Genomic DNA, 15,297 nt, shown 5'->3' on the forward strand with positions numbered 1-15,297 from the left:
TTCTGGAGAGTAAACACATCGGTGATTATGTAAACGGGGCTCTGTAAATTATAAAGCCCTTTGCCTTCCTTACCATTAAAAGTAGCAATGGTGGGCTTCCCTCGTGGCGCAGTGGTAGGGAGTCCGCCTGCCGATGCAGGGGACATGGGTTTGTGCCCCGGTCCCGGAAGACCCCAAATGCTGCGGAGCGGCGGGGGCGGTGAGCCATGGCTGCTGAGCCTGCGCGTCCGGAGCCGGTGCCCTGCAACGGGAGAGGCCACGGCAGTGAGAGGCCCGCGTACCGTAAAAAAAAAAAAAAAAAAAAAGTAGTAACGGTAATAGTAATGTCCTGTACCCATAGAACCTAGCCTAGTGCGTGGTTCTAGCATTTATTTAATAAAAACATTTTAATTTAACTTGGTACTGCTCCTAGCATGCATTTAATAAAAACGTTTTTAATTTAACTTGGGTTCACCTTTGTATTATTTTGATACTTCTGTCCCTGAGCTAAAGAAGCTCCCATGTTTACCTCTCTTTAAATTCCTCTCTATAAAGTGTCTTTTTATTTTTTTTGTTTTTCCTTTTTGGCCACACCGCCCACGGCATATAGGATCTTAGTTCCCGGACTAGGGGTGGAACCCGTTCCCCCTGCAGTGGAAGTGCAGAGTCTTAACCACTGGACTGCCAGGGAAGTCCCTAAAGTGTCTTTTTAAAATCAGATAACATAAATAAAAATCTGGTTCAGTGCATGAAACACACAGTAGGCATTAAACCGTCTACATTTATGAGCTAATTATCTTCATTCTAAAACTTCATCTCTTCTGATATTTCATATCTCAGTTAATGACATTGTCCATCTATCCATTATCCCAAGTTAGTTATCTGAAAGTATTCCTCTCCTGTCCCTTTCCTCACCCACCCCCATGTTTTATCAATCACTAGATCTTACCAGTTTTACCTCTTAAAACCTGTCCCCTCCTCTTCATTCATTGCCATTGCTACTGCCTTGGTGTCCTCATCATTTCTTACTTGATCTCTTCCTCCTAACTGATATCTTGACCTTCAGTCATTCTCCTTCAATCCAACCTCTATTGCTATGGGTATGATTTTAAATTACAAATCTGACCAAATCACTCCATTGCTTAAAATTCCTTAATGACTCTCTGTTGTCTTGAGGATAAAATCTAAAAGCTTTAAGCTTACCATACAGGTCCACCATATTCTGACCTTGGCCCACCTTTTACAAGAGTTATCTCCTACTGCTCCCCATTACTACCTGGAACGCCTAGTCTCACTTCCCTAGCAATCCCTGGTCTCAGTAATGAAGATGAGGAATTAATAACATAAGAATGGTCTATTTTTATTTGTAACCCCCAATATAGGATACTGTGGCTCCCCATCACCTTCAGAATAAAATCCAAATCTCTTAGCCTAGCATACTTACAATCTAGCCCCTGACTCTCTCCAATTCATATCTTTCTCTGTATATATACATATAACCTACATTCCAGCCACTAAGATATCTCATCTGTTCCATATTTTCATCCCTCCATGCCCTCGTTCACACTTTCTCCAAACCTGTAGTATCCTCTTCCTCTTCTTTCACTCACTCCTTTCCTGCCTGCCCGATGAATTTCTACACTTCCTTCAAACAGATCAATAGTTACCACCTTTGGGTAACTATCCCTGAAACTATCCCTCCCTCTTCTGTGCTCCCAGAGCACTTGGTTAAGCAGTGTACAGTCAATCTTTGTTGGTCTGTCTTTTGCCCCCTCTGCGAGATCATCTTTATCCCGTGGCCTCTAGCACATCCTTGATGCTTAATACAGAGTGAAAGAAGGAAGGGCTATTATATAGGGATTTGCAAAGAAAGTAAATTTCTGATAAGAGACATACATTGAATAAGTTTAAGATTGATTTTGCATGATCTGGTGAATCTAGAACAATTCTATGTCTTTATTTTCAGGGGGTAGGTGGCTCTGAGAAATTGGTGCTAATGGACAGATCAGAAGCAAAGAATAAGTTTAAAGAGCTGCGGCTTGGTCACATTGCTCCAGATTTGGTGCAGTACAGTAAAACAAAATTTACATCTTAGGAATTTATCTGTCACATACACAAGACATTTATCTACATGCCTTAATGAATGCCTTAGAAAGTAAAGCAAGGTGCCAGTGGACAAGACACTAAAGCAAACAGAAGATATCAGCAGTGACTTATAATAACTCAGAATGTAGTTTCTAACAAAAATATATTTATACCTTTGGGAAGGGAAACAATTTTTTTCTGATTATAAATATAATATATATTTCTTAGTCTGTTCAGGCTGCTATAACAAAAATACCACAGACTAGATGGCTCAGACAACAAACATTTTTACTTCTGACAGTTTTTTGGAGGCTGAGCTGAGATATCCAAGATCAAAGCACTCACAGATTTGATAATCTGGTGAGGGCCTGCTTCCTGGTTCATAGACAGCCATCTTCTCACTGTGTCCTCACATGGAAGAAGAGGGAAGGGAGTAACCTGGGGTCTTTTTTATAAGGCACTAATCCCATTCATGAAGGCTCCACCATCATGACCTAATCCCTTCCCAAAGGCCCCCACCTCCAAACAGCATCACAAATGAGTTTCAACATGTAAATTTTGGGGGGACACAACCATTCAGTCTATAGAAACATATTAATGCAAAATACTTAGAATATCTCGAAAAACACAACATAAATCCCTCCCAAATCTAACCACCTAGAATTAACTGTTGTTAATTCTTTGGATGTATCCTTCCAGTCTTTTTTTCTTGTATATGTGTTTGTGTATCCTTTTAAATAATAAAAATTTTTAATGGCTTACATTGTATATATTTTTCTAACCTATTTTTTATATTAATATGTCATGAACATTTTCTCATGTTAGTAAATACTCTTCTACAACATGATTTTTAACTGCTGCACAGTATTCCTTCATATGGATGAACACCACTGTTTATAATCAATCCCCCTTGTTTCAATGTTTTTATTATTATAAACGGAAGTGTAGTGGTGTGGATGACTAAAGAAAGGGTGATCTCACGACCTCCTCCTGTTTTCCCCAGGTTCTGAAGCCCCCTCTTACATCAGAACTCTTTTCTAATGATCCTCTGAGTGTCATCTCAGGACCCTGGGCACACTCATGGCACGATGGCCAACCCTCAGGAGCACCTGAGCTGCTCCCCTTCCCCACACTTGCCTTTGAGTGAAAACAAAACCTTCAATGGACTACAAGATGACATCGCACCTATGCGAAGCCACCCTTCACCCAAGCTTCTTAAGGACCAGCAGGAAAAGGGGGTGGTGCAAACAGAGCTAAATGAGGGCATGAACAGCCCCATCACCACAACAGTGTTGACAAGCGTAAGCGAGGATTCCAGGGACCAGTTTGAGAACAGCGTTCTTCAGCTAAGGGAACAAGATGAATCAGAGATGGCCATGTCTCACGGGAACAGCAACACTGTGGATGGAGAGGGCACAAGTGGAACTGAAGACATCAAGATTCAGTTCAGCAGGTCGGGCAGCGGCAGTGGTGGGTTTCTTGAAGGACTATTTGGATGCTTAAGGCCTGTATGGAATATCATTGGGAAGGCATATTCCACTGATTACAAATTGCAGCAGCAAGGTAAGCTAGAGTATGGACCTGGAAGATATTTCCTGTGTAAACGCACTACCACCATTATCTGCATAACCTTTGATAAATTAAAGACCTAGTGCCAGAAGAATACCCCATATCAATTTCCTATAGACCTGAATGGAACAGATTGACATATGGTTGGTCTTTTTTGGTCAAAGCCCACCTTTTGTGGTTGTACAGTCCAGTGGTGTCCAGAGTAGAGTACATATAAGACAATCCATGACATTGTGAAGAAGAAGATGTTAGAGCTTCTGTTCCTTTTATCTCATCATTTTAAATTTCTATTTTCATGCATGTTTTCATATATATTTGGTATTTTAATAAAGTTTTACAGATATATAATTTATAAATAAATTACATAGTTAGTGCATATTCAAAAATTTGATTGACAGTTTTTACAGTCAAAAAGTCTGATGGTCACTGGACTAATTCAAAACCAGACGGAAGCCACATGGTACTGCCCCTGAAGATTGCAGGCCTGCCTTAGGTAGTAGTAAAAAGGAATTTTTTTATCTTACAGTCAGGCACAGAAAGCTCACATTTTGAGGAAAGAACAAAATATCTAACCATTCTTGAGAAACATTATTATTTCGAGATCCCACAGCTTTTTAAAAAGTAAAAATTTAACTCCCATCATTGTGTAGTATGTATATTCATATACTCCAATTCAAGCCTTATGCTTTTGAAGTAAAGAGAACACATGGCACTAGTGTCCTTTATAACTTCATTTATATTGTTGAAACAATTTTTTCCTGAGAACAAAAGTAATATATATAGAAATTTTGAAACATACAAGTAAGTTCCCCCCCAAAAATTAAAATAATCTATGATTCTCCCATCTCCTGACAATAACCACCATTAGTGTTTTGGGTATATGTTAGTCTATACATGTGTGTATGTGTGCTTAAAAAAGTCATGCTGTTCTGTAACACTTTTTTACTTCATACTGTGAACATTTCCTGTATCATGAAATATACTTTTTCAGCATCATTCTTAATCGCTGCATAATATTAAATTGTGTTAACATACACAGTTTAAGTAATTATAATTAAGTAATCCTGTTTTTTTCCTTGTAATGAGAACTCTTAGGGTTTACTGTCTTAACAACTTTCATGCATTAACATAAACAGTGTTCATTATATTTATCAAGTTGTACACCACATCCCTAGTACTTACTTATCTTATAACTGGAAGTTTGTACCTTCTGACTGCCTTCATCCAATTCCCCCTCCCCTACTTGCCACCTCTGGTAACCACAAATCTGATCTCTTTCTTTGTGAGTTTGTTTTTGAAGTATAATTGACCTACAACACTATATTAGTTCCTGGTACACAACATAGTGATTTGACATTTCTGTACATTTCAAAATCATCACCATGATTAGTTACTGTCTGTCACCATACAAAGATGTTACATAATTATTGACTATATTCCCCACACTGTACATTTCATACCCTTGACTCATTTATTTTGTACTAAAAGTTTGTACCTCTTAATCTCCCTCACCTACTTCTCCCCTCCCCCCTCCCTCCTTCCCTCTGACAACCACCTGTCTGTTCTCTGTATCTATGACTCTGTTTCTGTTTTATTGTGTTTGTTCATTTGTTTTGTTTTTTAGATTACACATTTAAGTGAAATCATATAGTATTTGTCTTTCTCCATCTGACTTATTTCACTTAGCTTAGTGTCCTCTAGGTCTGTCCATGCTGTCACAAATGGCAAGATTTCATTCTTTTTTATGGCTGAGTAATATTCCATTGTGTTTGTGTGTGTGTGTGTGTGTGTGTGTGTGTGTGTGTGTACACCACACCTTTTTTGTCCATTCATCTACCGATGGGTACTTAGATTGCTTCCATATCTTGGCTATTGTAAATAATGCTGCAGTTAATGTAAGTGTGCAGATATCTTTTCTAAAGAGTGGGGTTTTTTTGGTTTTTTTAAATTTTTTATTTTTTATACAATTTTTAAAGATTGCTTTCCATTTACAGTTATTAGAGAATTTTGGTCATATTCCCCATGTTGTACATTACATCCTTGAGCCTATCTTACACTGAGTAGTTTGTACCTCCCATTCTCCCACCCCTCCCTCCCTCCCCACTGGTAACCACTGGTTTGTTCTCTATATCTGTGAGTCTGCTTTTTTGTTACATTCACTAGTTTGTTATATTTTTTAGATTCCACATATAAGTGATATTCTACAGTATTTGTCTTTCTCTAACTTATTTTACTAGCATAATGCCCTCCATATCCATCCATTTGCCGCAAATGGCAAAATTTCGTTCTTTTTTATGGCTGAGTAGTATTCCATTGTGTGTGTGTGTGTGTGTGTGTGTGTGTGTCTGTGTGTGTGTCTGTGTGTGTGTCTGTGTGTCTGTGTATCCAATCTTGTCCACTCATCTGTTGATGGACACTTAGGTTGTTTCCATATCTTGGCAATTGTAAATAATGCTGCTATGAACATTGGGGTGCATGTATCTTTTCAAATTAGTGTTTTTGGTTTTTTCTGATATATACACAGGAGTGGAATTGCTGAGTCATATGGTAGTTCTATTTTTAGTTTTTTGAGACACCTCCATACTGTTTTCCACAGTGGCTGCACCAGTTTACATTCCCACTAACAGTGAACAAGGGTTCCCTTTTTTCACATCCTCACCGACACTTGTTGTGTTCTTTTTGATGATAGCCATTCCTTCTGACAGGTGTGAGGTGATATCTCATTGTGGCTTTGATTTTCATTTCCCTGATGATTACTGATGTTGAGCATCTTTTCGTATGCCTGTTGGCCATTTTCTTTTCCTCTTTGGAAAAATGTCTGTTTAGTTCTTCTCCCCATTTTTTAATCTGGTTTGTTTTTTTGATGTTGTGTTGTATGAGCTCTTTATATATGTTGGATATTAATCCCTTATCAGCCATATCATTTGCAAATATTTTCTCCCATTCAGTGGGTTATCTTTTTGTCTTGTCAGTGATTTCCTTTGCTGTGTGAAATCTTTTAAGTTTAATTAGGTCCCACTTGTTTATTTTTGTTTTCATTTCCTTTCCTTTAGGAGACAGATCCAAAAAAAATATTGCTGCAGTTTATGTCAAAGAGTGTTCTGCATATTTTCCTCTAGGAGTTTCATAGTATCTGGTCTTACATTTAGGTCTCTAAAGAGTGTTTTTGTTTTCTTTAGATAAATACCCAGGAGTGGAGTTGCTGAGTCATGTGGTAGTCCTACATATAGGTCTATTTTTAGTTTTTTGTGGTACCTCCATACTGTTTTCCATAGTGGCTGCACCAATTTGGGTTCCCATCACCAGTACCCAAGGGTTCCCGTTTACCTACATCCTGGCCAACACTTGTTATTTGTTGTTTTTTTGATAATAGCCATTCTAGCAGGTGTGAAGTGATATCTCACTGTGGTTTTCATTTGCATTTTCCTAATAATTAGTGATATGGAACATCTTTTCATGTACCTGAGAGCCATTTGTATGTCTTCTTTAGATAAATGTCTGTTCAGATCCTCTACCCATTTTTTTTTTTTTTTTTTTTTTTTTTTTTTGCTGTATGCAGGCCTCTCACTGTTGTGGCCTCTCCCATTGCAGAGCACAGGCTCCAGACATGCAGGCTCAGTGGCCATGGCTCATGGGCGCAGCCGCTCTGCGGCATGTGGGATCTTCCCGGACTGGGGCACGAACCCATGTCCCCTGCATCGGCAGGCGGACTGTCAACCACTGCGCCACCAGGGAAGCCCTACCCATTTTTTAATCAGGTTGTTTGTTTGATGTTGAGCTATATGAGTTATTTGTATATTTTGGATATTAACCCCTTATCAGATATAGCATTTATAAATATCATCTCCCATTCAGTAAGCTGCCTTTTCATTTCATTGATAGTTTCCTTCACTGTGCAAAAGCTTTTTAGTTTGATGTAGTCCCATTTGTTTATTTTTGCTTTTGTTGCCCTTGCCTGAGGAGACATATCCAAAAAATATTGCTAAGACTGATGTCAAAGACCATACTGCCTATTTTTTCTTCCAGAAGTTTTATGGTTTCAGGTCTTACATTTAAGACTTTAATCCATTTTGAATTTATTTTTGTATATGGTGTAGTCCAGTTTGATTCTTTTGCATGTAGCTGTCCAGTTTTCCCAACACCATTTATTGAAGAGGCTGTCTTTTCCCCATTGTATATTCTTGCCTTCTTTGTCATAGATTAATTGCCCATGTAATTATGGTTTCATTTCTGGGCTCTCTATTCTGTTCCATTGATCTATGTGCCAGAACCATACTGCTTTGATTACTGTAGCTTTGCAGTATAGTTTGAAATCAGGGAGCATGATACCTCCAGCTTTGTTCTTCTTTCTCAAGATAGTTTTGGCTATTTGGGGTATTTTGTGTTTCCATACAAATTTTAGAATTATTTGTTCTACTTTTATGAAGAATGCCATGGGTATTTTGACAGGGATTGCATTGAATTCCTAGATTGCCTTGGGTAGTATGGTCATTTTAACAATATTAATTCTTCCAGTCCATGAACATGGTATATCTTTCCATCTGTTTGTGTTGTCCTCAATTTCTTTCATCAGTGTCTTATAGTTTTCAGAGTACAGGTCCTTTACCTCCTTAGATTTATTCCTACTATTTTATTCATTTTGACGCAATTGTAAGTGGGATTATTTTCTTAATTTCCTTTTCTGATTGTTAGTTGTTAGTGTATAGAAATTAACATATTTCTGTATATTAATTTTGTATCCTGCAACTTTACCAAATTCATTGATAACTTCTAGTGCAATCTTCTATTGCTTAACAATTTGTTTACTATTTTCAGTGATTATAAGCCACACTGCAGTGAACGTGTCCATTCCTTAATTTTCGCACATATCTTGATTACTCCTTAGGATAAATTATTAAAAGAGGAATGCTGGGTTCAAAGAATTTTTTGCTTTAAAGCGTTTGATACATATCTTTGCAGCCTTATGTAAATGATCAGTTGTTATGAGTTCTTTCATCAAGAAATTTTATAAAGGAATAATATGGACCAGAAATGATATTCTGTTTTATTTATTTTATAACTGAATATTGGATTCTGTAGCCCTCCCTTAAAAATGTATTCATATATTTTAGTCAAGACTGTTGACAGCTTTTCCACAACTACCAGGTGACATTAGTTGCCATTAGCCACTTTTTCCATGCATTCAATTTTTTCTATTTCTGAAATACTTTTTCTTTTTTTGATATTTTATTTTAAGGTATTATTTTATTTTATTTTTTAACACAATTTTTACACTCCATTTACAGTTATTACAAAATGTTAGCTATCTTCCCCGTGTTGTACAATACATCCTTGTGGCCTGTCTTACAGCCAGTAGTTTCTACCTCCCACTCCCCCACCTCTATATTGCCCCCTCCCCCTCTCCCCACTAGTAACCACTAGTTTATTCTTATCTGTGAGTCTGCTTCTCTTTTTTTAATATTCACTAGTTTGTTGTATTTTTTAGATTCCATATATAAGTGACATCATACAGTATTTGTCTTTCTCTGTCTGACTTCTTTCACTTAGCATAATGCCCTCCAAGTCCATCCATGTTGCTGCAGATGGCAAAATTTCATTCTCTTTTATGGCTGAGTAGTATTCCAGTGTGTATGTGTGTGTGTGTGTGTGTGTGTGTGTGTGTGTGTGTGTGTGTAGATATATATATACCACATTGTCTTTCTCCACTCATCTATTGATGTGAAATACTTTCTTTTAGAAATGCAAATCAGAACTACAATGAGGTACCACCTCACACCATTCAGAATGGCTATCATCAAAAAGTCTACCAATAACAAATGCTGGGGAGGGTGTGGAGAAAAGGGAACCCTCCTGCACTGTTGGTGGGAATGTAAGTTGGTGCAACCACTGTGGAAAACAGTATGGAGGTTCCTCAAAAAACTAAAAATAGAATTACCATATGACCCAGCAATCCTACTCCTGGGTATATATGCAGACAAAACTATAATTCAAAAAGATACATGCACCCCTATGTTCATAGTGGTACTATTCACAGTAGCCAAGACATGGAAACAACCTAAGTGTCCACTAACAGAAGAATGGATAAAGAAGATGTGGTACATATATAATGGAATACTACTCAGCCATAAAACAGAATGAAATAATGCCATTTGCAGCAACATGGATGCAACTAGAAATTATCATAGTAAGTGAAGTAAGTCAAAAAGAGAAAGACAGGGGCTTCCCTGGTGGTACAGTGGTTGAGAGTCCGCCTGCCAATGCAGAGGTTGCAGGTTCGTGCCCCGGTCCGGGATGATCCCACATGCCGCTGAGCGGCTGGGCCCGTGAGCCATGGCCGCTGGGCCTGCGTGTCCAGAGCCTGTGCTCCGCAACGGAGGAGGCCGCAGCAGTGAGAGGCCCGTGTGCCGCAAAAAAAAAAAAAAAAAAGGTAAAAAAGAGAAAGACAAATACCATATGATATCACCTTTATGTGGAACCTAAACTATGGCACAGATGAACCTATTTACGAGACAAAAACAGACTCACAGACATAGAGAACAGACTTGTGGTTGCCAAGGGGGGGGGGGTATGGGGGAGGGATGGACTAGGAGTTAGGGGTTAGTAGATGCAAACTATGACATATAGAATGGATAAACAATACCGTCCTACTATATAGCACAGGGAATTATATTCAATATCCTGGGATAAACCATAATGGAAAAGAATATGAAAAAGATTGTATATATATATATATATATATATATATATATATGTATAACTGAATCACTTTGCTGTACAGCAGAAATCAACAAAACATTGTAAATCAGCTATACTTCAATTTTTTTTAATTGACTCTGAAATACTTTCTCTTAAACCAATACCAGACTCCCCATCTATACCCCTTCTCCATAAGTATATTGGGATTTTCCTGTAAATCTGTCTATTCCAGGTATACTTTCCAGGATTTGTCAACCACAGCATTCTTTCTCAATCCCTAGGTTTTCTCTGTCTGTTTTCTCTCCGTACCCTGCACATTCTATCCTCTTTTTCTCTCTATGATCTTAAGGTTTCAGGGAAATTAAAGAGTTGTTCCTTGTCACACAGCGGTTGGGGACTCCTATGTTAAACAGTTTTATTATTTTAAAAATTGGGAATAAAGACAAATCCAAAGAGGAAAATAAAAATCACTTGTCATCCCATAACCACCCACCCTTAATTTATTATTTTTTAGAAGTTCCTTCTTCTCTGCTTAGACACAAAACTTACTAATATCTGCTTATGTGATAAACTCATTTGGTTTTGGGGGTCTTAACTTGTCCAGTCTAATAATTATTTTGGTGGCAATTTGGAGGTCTCAGGATCCAAACGCAGCATTGAGGTTCAGACTCATAAAGAAGACTAACAGACACATCCTATGTCTGTTAAAAGAAGCCTTTAAAATTCTTTATTGTTCTGTAACCTTGTATTTAATTTGTGTTCCGATTGATTATGTGACCTTCAGAAAGGCTTATTTCAGGAGCAAGTAAGACACATCCTTGGTCAGTTTAAGCTTACAAGGGTACGGCAGCTGCCCAGATATCCTACCGGGAGCAGGTGTTGCTGTGGGCTGTAGAAGAGATTCACTAGCCTGAAACTAAGTGTAGTTTTTTTCTTGTCAGCTCTGGGATCATGGAGCTAATCTTTAATCCTGGATTACAGTCAACCAAAGGATAGTACATATAACAGATGTGTCCCTGCATTTGGTATTATGAGGAAATTTCACTTGATTAAATTTTTTTTAATGATATCTTCATCTCCCATTTAGTATGTTGGTAGTGAAGCGTAAGGTAATATGTGAAATCTTTTATTGCCAAATAGTTCCCAGTCTCAAAGCAAGTATTGTCATAGACTTGTCTGAATAAACAAAGGAGAACTTATGTGTTAAAGTGAGTGGGCATGTGGCTTTTTCTCAGTCCTAGGGATCATGGTGGATATTGGAATTAAGATAGTAGTCATAGTGATGAATCAGAGAGAAGATAAAAGCTGGGGAAGAGTACCAATGGGACAGCTGTAAAAGCAGCAGAAAGTCTGGGACTAACCCTGGAGGGAGCACAGCCAGTTTCCATCATTATAAGGTTTGTTATCTTGTTCCTCAGTGATCTAGGCCCCCAATTTGTATAGCCTTGTTGCTAACGTTCTTTTTGCTGCCATTTTCTTGTTCCTTGACTCCCTACTAGATATCGATCAGGATATTGGAACTGGACAGAGAGGACTAAATCACATGAATCAATTTTATTTCTGGTAGTCAGTTCTAGTAAAAAAAATTGATGGAAAGGTGGTTGAAGTATTACTTTACACTCTGTGTTCTTGAATTACCAATGCCGGCCCCTTTATTTTTCCATGGACAATTAAGATTTGGTTGAACATAGATGAATTAACACAGGCGTGAGCTACTGTTGGTCAAGGAAATTTTTGTTATTTATTATAATATCAACCTTTGGTATTTGAGTGCCAAATATATTTATCATTTGTATTTTATTTTATTTATTTATATTTTTATTATTATTATTATTTTGAGGTACACGGGCCTCTCACTGTTGTGGCCTTTCCCATTGCAGAGCACAGGCTCCGGATGCACAGGCTCAGCGGCCATGGCTCACGGGCTTAGTTGCTCCGCGGCATGTGGGATCTTCCCGGACTGGGGCACGAACCCGCGTCCCCTGCATCGGCAGGCGGACTCTCAACCGCTGAGCCACCATGGAAGCCCTATTTTATTTATTTTTTAATTGAAGTATAGTTGATTTACAATATTATATTAATTTCAGGTGTACAACATAGTGATTTAATATTTTTATAGATTATACTCCATTTAAAGTTATTATAGGGACTTCCCTGGCGGTCCAGTGGTTAAGACTTCGCCCTCCAATGCAGGGGGTGCGGGTTCAATCCCTGGTCGGAGAACTAAGATCCCACATGCCTCGTGGCCAAAAAAACAAAACATAAAACAGAAGCAATATTGTAACAAATTCCATAAAGACTTTAAAAATGGTCCACATCAAAAAAAAAATCTTTAAAAAAAAGAAGAATAAAAAAATGTTATTATATAATATTGGCTACATTCCTTGTGCCGTACAATATATCCTGGTAGCTTATTTATTTTATACATAGTAGTTTGTGCCTCTTAATCCCCTACCCCTATCTTGTCCCTCCCTCCTATCATTTGTATTTTAATACTTCATTTATTTCTCATTTTATAAAAATACTAAATAATAGGAATTATTTATAAAATATATAGTAAATTACAATATAAACATTATAAAATTATGTAAAGGGATTCCCTGATGGTGCAGTGGTTGAGAGTTTGCCTGCCGAAGCAGGGGACGCGGGTTTGTGCCCTGGTCGGGGAGGATCCCACATGCCTTGGAGTGACCCATGGCCCGTGAGCCATGGCCACTGAGCCTGCGCGTCCGGAGCCTGTGCTCCGCAACGGGAGAGGCCACAACAGTGAGAGGCCCGCGTACCGGAAAAAAAAAAAAAAAAAAGTAAAAAGAAAGGATTATTTAACAAATTGTTTTTTGAATCACTAAATAACACTATGAAAAAAATTAATTTGCATCAGTTCTCATACCATACAACAAAATAAACTTCAGATGTAAAGGTTAAACTTTTTAAAAATCAACTATAGATCACTCTTAGAAGATAGATTAGGCAGTAGAAGAAACTGCAAAGCAAATGACAAGCAGCTATAAAAATATTTTGTTCAAAACATAATAAAATTAAAAGAAAAATGCTTTTGTAAAAAGCCTCTTCCTATGTATCAAAGAAATAGAAAGCTCCTTTGAGCTTATGAGAACTGCAAGACCCTAATAAATAAATGGACAAGGGATAAATTTGATAATTCATACAAAGAAGATGTATTAAACAAATGTTGAGAAAATATCCTATATCACTGGCAATTAAAATAGTGCGAACTTATAAAACACTATTTTATACCTAACTAAATTAGCACCAAAAAATAATCGGCAACATTCATTGCTGGCAAAGTTGTAGTAAAAGAGACTTGCTCATACTTTGCTACTGTCAGCAAAAACTAGAAAAATCCTTTTGGATAGCAACTTGGAATGTATACCAAGAACCAGGAAACTATACTCTTTAATCTCAGGATTGAACGTGAGGAAGTAATATAAAGAAAGAAAAAAGTATCAAATTTAACTTAGCAAACAAAAAAGTGGAAACAAGTACAAAAAAAGGTAAGAGGGTACAGTAAGTAACTATTAAGCTTATAATAAAAACTTTAAGTACATGGGGAATACATAATATATGAAAAAAGTAGAAAAAATTATACATCACATACAACTCTGACATAGCTGTATACATATAAACAAAGACTAAAAGAAGATGAAAACAATATGTGCTGGGATTTCAGATAAAATATGTGCTTTTCTGCTTTTTCTAGTATTTTCTAATGTTTTCTAGTACTTAACAGTAAATAAAGATTGCATAAATAGGAAAACAAGACAGCGAAAGACTGTCTAATTTTAGTAATTATGTATTAAAAATCAGGGTAACTTGGGATTTTATAGAGTTATTTGGAGAAATATTGCCCAGTTATGTTCTTGCTCAGAATCCAGTGTTAGTACTTTATTCAGCCCCCAGAATGGTCAAAATGACACTGTGTTTAGTTCTTCACTAGACCCCTAATGAATAAAACTAAGTGTGCCATCAATACCTGTGTCCTATGGGTGCCACATGAAAAGCCTATAGGGATGAAAGTCATTAAACGCTGTAAAGATACTAAAAGCAGTCGTCTGTAACTTATTGTTTCCACCCAAACTTGTTTCTTTGGTGATTTCATATTTGTGAGCTATTTGTATTGTAGAGAGATTGTTTTTGTATAGCATCTATTCAATTTCAGTAGAGCAGAAACCTTTAATACTGCTCATACCAGAAGAATGGGACAAGTGCCGATGCTTTTAATCACCCTCACTATAATTTTTTCTGCTCTATGTATTTATATTTTAAAGGTCATGTTTTAACCTTTGTAATGAGAAACCACATTTTATTAAGCATCTACAGAATTTCTTTTCTGTTAGAGAAAATTAGAAAAGAGGGAAATGTAGTTCCCTTCTACTCTTTCTGCGCTTGCTTCATCGATGTAGTAGTGAGTTGATTTGCTTTCAAGACCAGAATATCTTCAAAGCTGATTCAACACTACTTTGTTCAGTGTTCTGCAAACAGTGGCCTTTAAGTGATTGGTGATCTGACAAGAATCTCTCATAACCTTTAGCATTGTCATCATCTTCTCCTCACTCTGTGGGGCTCTTAGCTCTTTGATGTTCATTTCTGACCAGTGCAGTGATAATGCACTGGCAAAAAGGATAATCAATGGATTATAGTCGTCTTTTTAAGTTGCATGAGATTAAAGCACATATTGATTGAATTTTTGATCTATTTTAAATAGTATTTTATTCATTTTAAATGTAATATAGGCTGAAACTAACACAATATTGTAAATCAACTATACTTCAATTAAAAATAAAAGTAATATAGGCTTATGGTTTAAAATTTTTAATACAGAAAAGGATAAACAACATAACATGAATCATCAATAATGCCACCACTTAGAAATGACCCCTGTTACATTTTTGGTGCAGAAAGAAATTAAACTTTAAGAAAAACAGAAACTTGAAAATACTGCATCTATAT

The 15,297-nt window shown here is 37.1% G+C and overlaps 1 protein-coding gene across 3 annotated transcripts in view; it reads left to right on the forward strand.

Annotated features, from left to right (window-relative positions):
• The window catches only part of MAP3K13 (mitogen-activated protein kinase kinase kinase 13), a 164,233-nt gene that overhangs the window by 108,574 nt on the left and 40,362 nt on the right, over positions 1–15,297 (forward strand). For all 3 annotated transcript variants that reach the window (XM_073803977.1, XM_019946286.3, XM_073803978.1), the window contains one exon: positions 3,068–3,627. In XM_073803977.1, the coding sequence (XP_073660078.1) occupies positions 3,153–3,627 (475 nt within the window). In that variant the 5' untranslated portion in view covers positions 3,068–3,152. The remainder of the gene's footprint in view (positions 1–3,067; positions 3,628–15,297) is intronic.

The sequence above is a fragment of the Tursiops truncatus genome, chromosome 4, assembly GCF_011762595.2.
Source record: "Tursiops truncatus isolate mTurTru1 chromosome 4, mTurTru1.mat.Y, whole genome shotgun sequence".
NCBI lineage: Eukaryota > Metazoa > Chordata > Mammalia > Artiodactyla > Delphinidae > Tursiops > Tursiops truncatus.